The sequence below is a fragment of the Echiichthys vipera genome (genome assembly GCF_963691815.1).
Source record: "Echiichthys vipera genome assembly, chromosome: Y".
NCBI lineage: Eukaryota > Metazoa > Chordata > Actinopteri > Perciformes > Trachinidae > Echiichthys > Echiichthys vipera.
Window position 1 is genome coordinate 3343858 of NC_139849.1, and position 14073 is coordinate 3357930.

At 42.1% G+C, this 14073-nt stretch overlaps 1 protein-coding gene across 1 annotated transcript in view; it reads right to left on the reverse strand.

The window, feature by feature from the left end:
• Positions 1-1698: 1698 nt before the first annotated feature.
• The window catches only part of LOC310966212 (activity-dependent neuroprotective protein a-like), a 33395-nt gene continuing 21020 nt past the window's right edge, over positions 1699-14073 (reverse strand). Inside the window, 4 exon segments of the mRNA XM_083940067.1 lie at positions 1699-2187; positions 2190-4257; positions 4346-4438; positions 4777-4889. Of these exon segments, the coding sequence (XP_083796193.1) occupies positions 2003-2187; positions 2190-4257; positions 4346-4438; positions 4777-4884 (2454 nt within the window). The 5' untranslated portion in view covers positions 4885-4889 and the 3' untranslated portion in view covers positions 1699-2002.

Below are 14073 nucleotides of genomic sequence, written 5' to 3' on the forward strand. Positions count from 1 at the left end.
GACTGTATGAAGTAAAGAAAGAACAATGTCTAAAATACATACAATGTCACTTACATATGCCATATATTTCTAATCTATAACATAACTTTTTTTTCCTTCTTCCCAACACTAGTAACAATGGCTCTCATTTATCAAATGAACATACGGCAGAAAAACGTGCGTACGACCATTTCCAGGCAAACTTCGGCATTTATCAATTTGGACTTGAGCAGGAGCTACGATCAAATCTCACGTCAGGTCTGAGATCGTGTACGCAAATTTCAGCCTGTGGATTTGCGGTGCAGCACAGCAAAATATGGCTGAAAATAATTAACAAACCTCAGCTTTTAATCTCCAGTGTTTCCTCAAGGGGCCTGCCAGTTTGGGAGTTGTCTCTGATCTTGGCCGCGGGGGGGTGCTGTCCCGTGGACGGTTCCGGCCCGGGCGGCTAGAGGGCTCTGCACCTTGGTGCGGAGGCTCCTGTCTGCTCGGGTTGGGGTGGTCTCTGTGGCAGTGCTACCTGTGACCTTGGACTGGGATCTCTCCCGGTGTGGTTGGCCCCCCAAAGGTAGCTTCCTCTAGACTCCTCTGTACCTCAGGTCTCGCTGCCCGGCCATGTCTCTGTAGTGACAGCTAGCGTTGGTGTAGGTGTGAGTCTGTGTATCTATGTGCCTGCATGGCTGTGTGTGTTTATGTGAATGTGTGAATGAACGTATATACATTTGTGTATGTCTCTGTGCATGGCTGTGGGAAGGTTGGGTTCTTTTAACTTTCTTCTCCTGATTTTATTTGATGTTTCTCTTCTTCTGTACATCTCTGTAAGGCACTTTGCGATACTTTTCTGTATGAAAAGCGCCGTATAAATAAAGGTTGATTTGATTTGATTTGAGCTGTCATTAAGCATAAGCAGTCACATATTAAGAACAGATCAAAACGGATTCTTAAAAACGAATAAAAAAAATAAAAATTGTGGTTGGAGAAATTGATTATACCCATGTGCATCTGAAGGCACCATCCATGAATGATTGCGCATTCATCAGTTGCCAAAACTACCATTCGATAAATGTGCAGGTGATTTGTGATGCAAAGCTATCGCTTTTAAACGTGGTGGCCAGGGGGGGACACACGATTCTTTTATATTTCAAAACAGCTCGGCTCCAGCCCCCCGCAACCCCGACAGGGACAAGGTTGAAGATGAATGAATGACAAGGAAAGAGCGCTGCAGAGCCAAAGTCATCTCCTCGGTTAGTGGCTACCCTCGATAAATTGCATTAAATCAAACAAGGTATCAGATGATTAACATCTTGGTTTGCTTCTTCTATGTGACAAAGGTTATCCCCTAACGGAATACCTAATAACCCCGCTGGCAAACCCCGCTACAGAGCAGGAGCGCAGGTTCAGCGGTGCGCACACACGCACACCGGTCACAGTGGAGCGCTGCTTCGGGTTGACTGCCTCCGTTATTCTTTTCCATACAGCGTTTTTATGGGCCCCTTTTATTCCACTCTTAAGACTGCCAAAAAATACATCTTTATTTTGCTCCATCTCGGATGTCAGGATGCCGATCTTTGTGTCGGAAAAGTTTCTTTTCTTACCAGTGTTTCTTCTCTCCATGTTTGACCTCAGTGGGCGAGGCCTCCGAAACAGGAATATTTAAGAGCGTAACATGTTAATGACGATCAAATTCAGCCGCCGCATTTATCAAGGCCCGCTCATTCATATGTTGAGGATCGAATGTTTCATATATCACACATCGGTCCTGTCAATGACCAATTCTGCGCTCAGATCTGCGCCCGTTTTCACGCAAGATTGATAAATGAGGCCCATTGTGATCACCTGTGCCATTTGACCATATATTTGTGATTTTCAACCATCTGCAGCCCTCTTTTTTCCCCTTTGTCTTAATTTACAGTTTCTCAACCAAGGCACACTGCTAGGCAGGGACACTAATAGAAAGTCACCCAAGCATTTGTTTGTCCATCTTGCAAAGAGCTCTCTTTCTCTTTAGAGGAGTCGTCTGCCTTCAAAGGTCCATCTCTGCTGTCAGGTTTGCGGGCTCCTCCGATTTTACATCTTTGTTTTGGTATGTGTCAATATTTCCATTCTCAGTTGGTCTCTCGTCTCTGGGCCTCTCCTCCGTTTCTTGTTCACTGTCCGAATCGATGAAAATGGTCTCTGTGCATGTACTTAGTTGTAAGGTACAGTTTTTTGGTCTGTGCTTGGGGTAGCAAACTTGAGGCCTCCAGATCTCCCAGCTGAGGTGCCATCAAACTTGGTTTCCTCAAAAACCAAATTATGCTTAACTTTCTTTAGAGTGTGCATGTCAAAGCCGAGCAGCACAGACAGCTTCTTGGTCTGACAACTTCTCTCGCATATCCTTCGCTTGTTTGCAAAGTGACTAGAAATGTCAGATTTCCAGAGCCACAGACTTGCAGACAGCTTCTCCTCTTCTTGAGGAGAAAGGTATGGTCGCCGGTTGAAGTAGGCGGTCAGGAAATTTTTCCTGGCCTCATATGTCTTGTGCTCATAGCTTCTAGGATCCAGCGCAAGACTTTCAAATTCAGACCGATGAAGGATGGAGGAAATCTTTGTCTCTCTGCTTAGTTTCATTCTCTTGGGGTTGGGCATGGCCTGTGCTGGTGGCTGTCTCTTAAGGAAGCCAGCCCCATATGAGTTGAGAGCCAAGGCAGACTTAAAGCCTTGGCTTGCCTGGTTCCTACCAACAGCACTGCACTGCACAAGATGCAGCGTGATTGTGGAGGCCACCATGTTGCTGGTGTACACTCCAAGGCAATGAATGCACTTGTATGTCACCTTTTTTTCAACAGGATGCATTGTTTGGAGAACTTGGTGTTGCTCCCTCAGATGCATGGCCAAAGCATCAGCGATAGGACCTTTGAGGATGGTGAAACACAGCGGACACAGAGTCTTCCCAACCTCACTCTTGTAAGGCGGCGAGGTGAAACTTCTAGCAAGTGGTTCACCTTTCTTTTCAATACTCTTTGGAGCATTTAGCTTGGCCAGAGGTGGAACACTATTCTGAGTAGGTGATGACTGATTCTGACCATTGATAGATTCCTTCATGTTAAAAGTGAGCACAACAAGCTGTATGTTAATGGACTTATCTTGTTTAATGGTGAGATCAAAGGTCAGAGGTGATGCACCAGGGGGTCCAACAAAGTCATCAGGATGAGACTTTGCCATATGCTCAATGATTTTCTCAACATTGTGGAAAGCAGAGTGGCACTGTGGACAGGTGAGCCCGTGGATTAGCATGTGGTTAAGCAGTGTATCACTGGGCAGATAGCGGTTGCAAAGCAAACACTTGCTGGTGAAATTGTGGATTTTCATGATGTACTTGGCCAGTGCCCACACTTTCTTTGCCTTGTGTGCATTCTCAAAATGAGCATTGTAGAAGTTTTCAGGAAAGAGCTCATTGCAAACTGTGCATATCTTCCACTTTTGTGTCTGTGCTGTGTTTACACCAGCTGCATTATTTTCAGCCACGGTGCTGTTGCCAGGAACTGCGACACATATCTTACTAGGTGGAATGGCAGACTGTTTTTTACTAGCAGGGGCCATTGGCTTCAAATAGCCAATTACTGGTTGTGCTATTGGTACAGTTCTGAGTGTGTGGCTCCTGCTCATGATCAGTGGGGCCTTCTGAGAAGCAACTGGCAAGGATTGAGTCCTGGAGACAATAATATTAGCGTGTCCAATAATGGTGGTTACTTGAGCACCAATGCGCTCGTGGTACTCTATAACATGCTGCACTAGGGCCTCATAGCTACGAGTGGAGAACTGGCAGCGTTTACAGAGGATGTTGTTGCCATTGACAGAATTTGCACCATTTTTGACTGTTGATTCAGAAACCATACCAAGATATGGTGAGACAACATGCTGAAAATGTTCCCGGTAGATGTGCCTTCTCACAACATTGTATAGTGTGTCCCGGAATGAGCATTTTTTGCAAAAATACATTGCTCTCTCTACACCATCTCCCTGTCTGACTCTATCCTGATACGTTTTGTCCTTTTTTCCAAATGCATTTCCCTGTGTGTTCCCATAATTCTGCCGCGCTGAACTGGGTAAGTGAAATATCTTAACATGCACCTCCAAAGTTCTCTTACTTGCTGTGAACGTGCAGTATGGACAATTGAGCAGAATTTTACTATCAAAGATTTTCCTGTGTACATTGCGGAAGTGAGTCTTGTAGCCTGAGTAGTATTTGGAAGAAAATGAGCACTCTGTGCAGCAAAATGGCTTTGATCTGTATTCCTAAAAGAAAAAAAAACGGCATTAAGACAAATATGCTAATTGGTGCGTGAACATTTGAAAAGTCCCTGGGCACAGAAGAAAGACTTGCCTGTGTTTTAGAGTAGGATGGATCCCATCCGCAGATATCCAGGCAAAGACTGCCCTTTACAAATTGCTCATTAGGGCAAAAGTCTTTAAATTCCTAAGGAAAGATTTGGAAAGAAGGCATATTAGTTATAACCTAATATAATATAACACGTAGCAATTTACCTAATGTGGGGCAATTTTGTCTGCAAACAATACTTTGCGTTTATGAGCCACACTTGCTTTAGACAAATTCTGCTGAGTCGGCATAGATTTACATTGTCCTCACATTTCAGATAAAATATTTTCTAAATAGAAATTTAAGACTGTCCCAGATTTAAAACCCATAGCTACAATCATTTTTGAAACATGAATGAAAATTATTTTAAATCTATAATAAGCCTTGTTTTTCAATTCAGTTAATTTTCTACTCGCATGCAACTAAAATAAACTCACCTGTGCTGCCTCCTTGCAAAACTCCAGTCCAATGTCTCCAAGTGATATTTTCACTTGTTTCCTAGCTCTCCTGATTCTTGTGAGGTTATTCACTGGAAGTTGATACATCTCTCCTGACAACCAGAAAACACACCGCTTATTAGTTTTAAGCCAGTTTAACTACATTTGAACAAAATCACAGCAAGCACAGATTATATGTTTTGTTTACATTTAATATGGTTGTTCAATCAATCATCTTCAACATCATAATGTTACGTTCACACCAAAAGCGATGGAGGTAGAAGCCAAGGCGGCTAGCTAAGTGAAGCTAACCCCCAGCTCAGCCTAATCTGCTGTTGTGCTAAATGGAAGTGATGCTAGTGCTAACAGGGGTCTGAATGCTTTAAAAGAATAGAAATGAGCTCTTAGATGAAGTGTGTCGACGTGTTGTATTGAGATCAGGCCGTCAGTGATTTAACGTCCGTAGCTGTACAGGAGCTGCCCCATCTCCTGTAGATACACTTCCCTCTTCACTGACGGCTTTCTTCTTCTTCTTCTGGATTTCCGGCAGACTAGATGCCTAAAGGCATGTCGCTGCCACCCACAGTTCATAGTTATATCCATTTTTTTATATCGATAGGAACAGTCTGGTTTCCCCCAAGGACTGCAACAATGGCGGCTTTGGTGAGCCCGGTGAGCCCCTGGATGTTACACGGAGAACTTCGATGACGCTTACCGCAATTTCAACGCTGATTGGCTGTCGTGGCACAGCTTCACGCGATGTCACTTAAAAAGTTCAAATTTTTCAACTTCAAGCGACACACACGATGTGGGGAGGACTAGTGATGGTGGCATTCTGGCCAACTCAGCCTTTGGTCAAGCCCTGAGATCTGGCCTGCTGACCTGCCCCTACCAGGAGCTGAGCACCAAGGACCACGTCCACACATTTTTGGTGCGGATGAGGCCTTTCCTCTGCGCAGAAACATGATGAGGCCATTCCCCGGGCGCCTTCTTCCCAGAGAGCGTTGCATCTTTAATTACCGTCTGTCCAGAGCATGGATGGTGGTTGAAAACGCGTTTGTAATCCTGCCGTCCCAGTGGAGGATACACCGGTGTGCTGTGGAGGTCCAGCCAGAAGTTGCAGAGAGGTGTGTGCAGCTGCAGTGGTGGGGAGCGTCCCAGGTGGTAAGGTGGAGCCTCTGCCAGGGCTGGGAAGATTTGCTTCCAACAATGCAGCAAGAGAGGCCATCAGGGTGCAAGAGACCTTTACCTCCTACTTCACCTGTGAAGAACAGGTCCCCTGGCAAGAAAACATCTAGTGCACAAGCACCCCAAAACGACTCTTTTAAGAGCCACCCAACATTCCAACAGAGCAAAGTCCTGCAATATCAAAATATTATTTTAGGTGCCATTTTTGTTGTAATAAACTGTTCTCATAATTAAAAAAAAAAAAAAAAGAACATGCATGCCATATCTTCAATGTATATCACAAGGGACAATCATTTGTTATATAATACATTTATAATAAAATTTTAACAGAATTGAATGTTGACATCTATACATTATCAACTACAAAAAGTGGAACAGAACATAAAGAATGTAAGTAAAGTACTTTATTATCCAAAATATGAAAAACATATAAATATTTGTATAATAGGCCCATACATAAATATAACTATACCTCGGTCCTCTACCAGAGGCCAGAGAGCTTGAGGGTTCTGCGTAGTATCTTTGCTGTTCCGAGCACTGCATTTACTGGACCGGTTTTACCGAGAATCTGCTGTAGCCACTCCTCCAGCTACACCTAGTGCTCCGATCACCACAGGCACTACTGTCACCTTTAACTTCCAGGCTCTCTCCAGCTCCTCTCTGAGCCCTTGGTACTTTTCAAGTTTCTCGTGTTCCTTTTAGCAGATGTCCCCATCGCTCGGTATCGCCACATCCACCACCACGGCTTTCATCTGTCCTTTATCCACCACCACGATATCTTGTTGGTTTGCCATTACCATCCTGTCAGTCTGTATCTGAAAGTCGCACAGGATCTTTGCTCGCTCATTCTCCACCACCTTTGGAGGAATTTCCCATTTGGATCTTGGGGTTTCCAGTCCATACTCTCCACAGATGTTTCTGTACACTATGCCAGCCATGGTTATGCCGTTCCATGTATGCTTTCCCTGCCAGTATCTTGCACCCTGCGGTTATGTGTTGGATCATTTCAGGTGCCTCTTTGCACAACCTACACCTTGGGTCTTGTCTGGTGTGGTATATCAGGGCCTCTATCGCTCTGGTGCAGAGGGCCTGCTCCTTTGCTGCCATGATGAGTGTCTCAGTGCTGTCCTGTAGGCCAGCCCTCTCTAGCCATTGGTAGGACTTCTTCAGATCAGCCACTTCAGTGATGTTCAGGTGGTACATGCCGTGTAGGGGCTTGTCCTACCATGTTGGCTCCTCCTCCAGCATCTCGTCAATTGCTCGCCATTGTCTGAGACAATCACTGAGTACGTCATCCGTGGCGGCCTTATCCTTGATGTATTCATGGAGCTTGGATGTTTCATCCTGGATAGTGGCTCTCACGCTCACTAGTCCACGGCCTCCTTCCTTACGGCTTGCGTACGGTCTCAGGGTGCTGGATTAGTGATTGGAACCCAACATGCATGGTGAGGAGCTTCCAGGTCTTAACATATGTGGTCTGTATCTCGTCCTTTGGCCACCTGATTATTCCTGCAGGGTATCTGATCACTGGCAGGGCGTAGCTGTTTATTGCCCGAGACTTGTTCTTGCCATTGAGCTGGCTTCTTAGGACTTGCCTTACTCGCTGGAGGTATTTGGAAGTTGCCGCTTTCCTTGTTGCCTGTTCGAGGTTGCCATTTGCCTGTGGTATTCCAAGGTACTTGTAACTGTCCTCCACGTCTGCTATTGTTCCTTCTGGGAGTGGGACCCCTTCGGTGTGGACAACCTTGCCTCTCCGTGTCACCATCCTACTACATTTCTGAAGCCCGAATGACATCCCAATGTCATTGCTGTAGATCCTGGTGGTGTGGATCAGGGAATCGATGTCCCGTTCGCTCTTAGCGTACAGCTTGATGTCATCCATGTAGAGATGACTGATCGTAGCTCTATTCTTGAGGCGGTATCCACAGCCAGTCTTGTTGATTATTTGGTTTAGGGGGTTCAGACCTATGCAGAACAGCAGTGGGGACAGAGCATCTCCTTGGTAGGTGCCACATTTGATGGCTACTTGTGCAAGTGGCTTACCATTGGCCTCGAGTGTGGTTTTCCACATCCCCATTGAGTTTGCAACGAAGGTCCTTAGTTGTACAACTTCAAGCATTCCGTGAGCCATGTGTTTGGCATAGAATCGTAGGCTTTCTGGTAATCAATCCAGGCTGTGCACAAGTTGGTGTGTCTGGAAATCATCTTGCGACAAATATTTAATTCTCTGTGCAGTAATGCTGCACCTTCATCCACGGCATCATTATCAAAAGGACATGCCATGCTAGTGAAAATAGTCGCCATCTAATAAAACTTCTAATGTCGGCCTACTGACTGATTTTTGCAATGATTTTCTCAGAAAACAGACAGAACTATACTACGCCAAAACTTGCATGCTGACTGAATGAATGAGGAAATCAAATACCTTGTGTAGCTGAAAGAGGGCGGAGACAGAGAGAAACTCAAGGTTTGCTGAGAAAAATCTGGTCCCGACCAGGTTAGGTTCATAAAGGATGTTATCACCGAGAGCTTAAGTTACCTCTCTCTGTGAAACAGGCTAGAGTTAACCCTCTTTCTCTGGTTTGAGTTACCTCCCTTTGTGAAACGGACCCCAGGTTGGATGTTCATCACCTGCCAGGAAGTGTTTTTGTTTTTTTAAAATCTAGTGTTATTTTGCAGATCAGGTGTTTAATGTATTCAGTTATATTTGAGCTTTCTAGAGGATGCATCTTTATTGGCAGTCACATGACTGTGCTCTTGGACTGACTTTAAGTATCGTCCTTTTCTACAGCCAACTACTTTTTTGAAATTTAACGTCTCCCTGTTATAAAGGACTTTAAAAATGTTTTGTTTAATAAAGTTGCATGTCATTTTTGTTTCCACTAAAACTTTGCAGATGTTTGTCATCACTAAAGCATCCACATTGTAATATTGGATTTTAGATTTTATTTTTGTAATGTCACAATATTAAGGACTGTAAATTAACTGTAAGATACACTATACTACTGATGAATATACAGTAACTGTGTGTACATGTGAAGGACTGAGACCTGACTGAGGGGAATTGTATGTACTTTTTCAAAGTAAAAATATATATATATTTTTGAAAAAAGGCCATTCTTAAAATTATTTCCTTAAACTGTTGCTATGTTTTGTACTTTTTCAATAAAGTTAAAAAAAAAAACTATTGCGTCACTTCCGTCAAGCCGGGGGCTTGTGTCACGTCGGGGGCTTGTGCTGCAGCTGGATTATGGCAGGCTGAATGTGCCACAATTCGCACGTAACTGACGGGCGTTCTGACCGACTTTGCGTGTCCTGCAGAGCGTTCTGACTGACTTTACGCGGCGCATAAATTACGCCGTAATTTGCATTTCAAACGCGTGTTTTGACGCATCAAGTACTCTTCAAGGACGCGTTACATATTAAACGGTCAGATGCTGATAATCTCCTCCCCTCAATTTTCTCAGCCAATAGATGTGAACCGCTTTCCACCAATCATATGCAAGGGAAAACAGACCACATCAGTCGATGCCAGATCTCCTTTGGCAAAGTTTGCTCAAATACTACTACTACTACAAACTACTACAGGACTACTTGTTCATGGTGTTTGTTTATTTTTTAGTGTGCTTGAAATAAATTCACATATCTAACATTTGTGGACATTTTGTGTTATGTGTAAATATATTTAAAAGATATTTTTGCTATTTATGTCTTCTTGACACTGAGAAAAACTGATAGAATTATGGTTAGAGTGTCCGTTTGTGAGGCAGTTCCCTACTGAGGTACAGCTTTAAATCCCACTCAATGCATCACTCTTCCACACTGTCTGTTATGCTGGTAATAATATAATACATAACCCAATGAGGCTGAATTTGGTTTTAAGTATTAACATGCATTTACATAACCTGAATATGGCAACATAAGACCAAGATGCACTTTTAAGAACATACAGAGTCCACAAGAGAGAATAAACAATGTGGACCTATTTGAAATGTGCTGTAATTGTGTGCCCAGATAACAAGAAATTCCCAGCACACTGAAGCAGGAAATACAGGCCTTTATGTGCATTAGGAGACCACTGATATGTCCATAAAAATATGGAAGAAAACATACAGTAAAAACCTTCAATTTATTGAAAATGTAACAGTCATAATGTTAAAAGTTCAAATCTTCCGCTTAAAAAATATCCTCTGTTCCTCAACTTTTGATATTATTATGGGTAATTAGTGTTTTTTAAAGAGGAAATGTGAATATCACCTTGATGTTCGTCTTCTCTTTTGATTATGGTAGATATGAGTTACAGAGAGGTGTGTGCTAGTGTTTTCTATACATTATTTTCTTACATATTTGAAGAAAAAACCTGAATGCAGTATGTTCAGTTATTAAAATGACACATAGTTGTAAATGAATGAATTGTGTTGTTTATTAAACAGTCTTAACAGGGGAGCACATCTATCTGGATGGACCACAAATGATGAAGGGCAGCTGGCATTACAGTAAATGCATGGTTCCCCAGCACCAGATGCTGTTTTGCAGTTACTGTCAGTGCAGTGTGAGGTCATGCAAACTAACAGAGTGGACATGTCTCAACAATGGGCGGAAGTGCACAAACCTGTGCAAATTACAAACCTGTGCCAACCAATGCAGTGAGGAAGAGCACACCTGACAGACTCAGATGTAGATGATGTTGATTAAAAAAATGAGGGCCGTTCATAAATGACCCTCTGTGCACTATGATGTTCAGTGACATTTTAACATTTCTTCTTCTCCTCAGTTATGCCACCTATGTAAGTCATAATGCCTTGTTACTCTGTTATATGTTCTGCTTCACACAGGATGATTGTATGGAGTGTATACATCCGTATACTTTGTTTTCATCGCACTTTGTTGGAGATGTCGTCAATGGCGTCTGAGTTTCCATTTATCTATCTATCTATCTATCTATCTATCTATCTATCTATGTATCTATCTATTTACCTATCTATGTATCTCTATCTATCTATCTATCTATCTATCTATCTAAGTATCTATCTATCCACCCGTCTATGTATCTATCTATGTATCTCTATCCATCTAAGTATCTATCTGTATCTCTATCCATCTATGCATCTCTATCAATCTATGCATTCATCTATGCATCTCTATCCATTTATGCATCAATCTATGCATCTCTATCCATCTATGCATCCATCTTTGCATCTCTATCCATCTATGCATCCATCTATGCATCTCTATCCATCTATGCATCTCTATCCATCTATGCATCCATCTATGCATCTCTATCCATCTATGCATCCATCTATGCATCTCTATCAATCTATGCATCCATCCATGCATTTCTATCCATCTATGCATCCATCTATGTATCTCTATCCATCTATGCATCTCCATCCATCTATGCATCTCTATCCATCTATGCATCTCCATCCATCTATGCATCTCCATCCATCTATGCATCTCCATCCATCTATGCATCTCTATCCATATATGCATCCATCTATGCATCTCTATCCATATATGCATCCATCTATGCATCTCTATCCATATATGCATCTCTATCCATCTATGCATCTCTATCCATCTATGCATCTCTATCCATCCATGCATCTCCATCCATCTATGCATCCATCTATGCATCCATCTATGCATCTCTATCCATATATGCATCCATCTATGCATCTCTATCGATATATGCATCTCTATCCATTTATGCATCCATCTATGCATCTCTATCCATCTATGCATCTCTATCCATCTATGCATCTCATTCAATCTATGCATTCATCTATGCATCTCTATCCATTTATGCATCAATCTATGCATCTCTATCCATCTATGCATCCATCTTTGCATCTCTATCCATCTATGCATCCATCTATGCATCTCTATCCATCTATGCATCTCTATCCATCTATGCATCCATCTATGCATCTCTATCCATCTATGCATCCATCTATGCATCTCTATCAATCTATGCATCCATCCATGCATTTCTATCCATCTATGCATCCATCTATGTATCTCTATCCATCTATGCATCTCCATCCATCTATGCATCTCTATCCATCTATGCATTTCTATCCATCTATGCATCTCCATCCATCTATGCATCTCCATCCATCTATGCATCTCCATCCATCTATGCATCTCCATCCATCTATGCATCTCCATCCATCTATGCATCTCTATCCATATATGCATCCATCTATGCATATCTATCCATATATGCATCCATCTATGCATCTCTATCCATATATGCATCTCTATCCATCTATGCATCTCTATCCATCTATGCATCTCTATCCATCCATGCATCTCCAGCCATCTATGCATCCATCTATGCATCCATCTATGCATCTCTATCCATATATGCATCCATCTATGCATCTCTATCCATATATGCATCTCTATCCATTTATGCATCCATCTATGCATCTCTATCCATCTATGCATCTCTATCCATCTATGCATCTCTATCCATCTATGCATCTCCATCTATGCATCTCCATCCATCTATGCATCTCTATCAATCTATGCATACATCTATGCATCTCCATCCATCTATGCATCCATCTATGCATCTCTATCCATCTATGCATCTCCATCCATCTATGGATCTCCATCCATCTATGCATCTCCATCCATCTATGCATCCATCTATGCATCTCCATCCATCTATGCATCTCTATCAATCTATGCATCCATCTATGCATCTCTATCCATCCATGCATCAATCTATGTATCTCTATCCATCTATGCATCTCCCTCCGTCTATGCATCTCTATCCATCTATGCATCTCTATCCATCTATGCATCTCTATCCATCTATGCATCTCCATCCATCTATGCATCTCTATCCATATATGCATCCATCTATGCATCACTATCCATATATGCATCCATCTATGCATCACTATCCATCTATGCATCTCTATCAATTTATGCATCCATCTATGCATCTCTATCCATCTATGCATCTTTATCCATCTATGCATCCATCTATGCATCTACCTATGTGAGTCATAATGCCTTGTTACTCTGTTATATGTTCTGCTTCACACAGGATGATTGATTGAGTGTATACATTCGTATACTTTGTTTTCATCGCACTTTGTTGGAGATGTCGTCAATGGCGTCTGAGTTTCCATTTATCTATCTATCTATCTATCTATCTATCTATCTATCTATCTATCTATCTATCTATGTATCTATCTATCCACCCATCTATGTATCTATCTATCTATTTACCTATCTATGCATCTCTACCCATCTAAGTATCTATCTGTATCTCTATCCATCTATGCATCTCTATCAATCTATGCATCTCTATCCATCTATGCATCTCTATCCATCTATGCATCTCTATCCATCTATCTATCTAAGTATCTATATATCCACCCATCTATGTATCTATCTATCTATCTATTTACCTATCTATGTATCTATCTATCTATTTACCTATCTATGTATCTCTATCCATCTAAGTATCTATCTGTATCTCTATCCATCTATGCATCTCTATCCATCTATGCATCTCTATCCATCTATGCATCCATCTATGCATCTCTATCCATCTATGCATCTCTATCCATCTATGCATCTCCATCCATCTATGCATCTCCATCCATCTATGCATCTCCATCCATCTATGCATCTCCATCCATCTATGCATCCATCTATGCATCTCTATCAATCTATGCATCTCTATCAATCTATGCATCCATCTATGCATCTCTATCCATCTATGCATCTCTATCCATCTATGCATCTCCATCTATCTATGCATCTCCATCCATATATGCATCTCCATCCATCTATGCATCCATCTATGCATCTCAATCTATCTATGCATCTCTATCAATTTATGCATCCATATATGCATCTCTATCCATCTATGCATCCACCTATGCATCTCCATCCATCTATGCATCTCTATCCGTCTATGCATCTCTATCCATCTATACATCCATCTATGCATCTCCATCCATCTATGCATCCATCTACGCATCCATCTATGCATCCATCTATGCCTCCATCTATGCATCTCCATCGATCTATGAATCCATCTATGCATCTCTATCCACTATCAGTGCAGTGTGAGGTCATGTA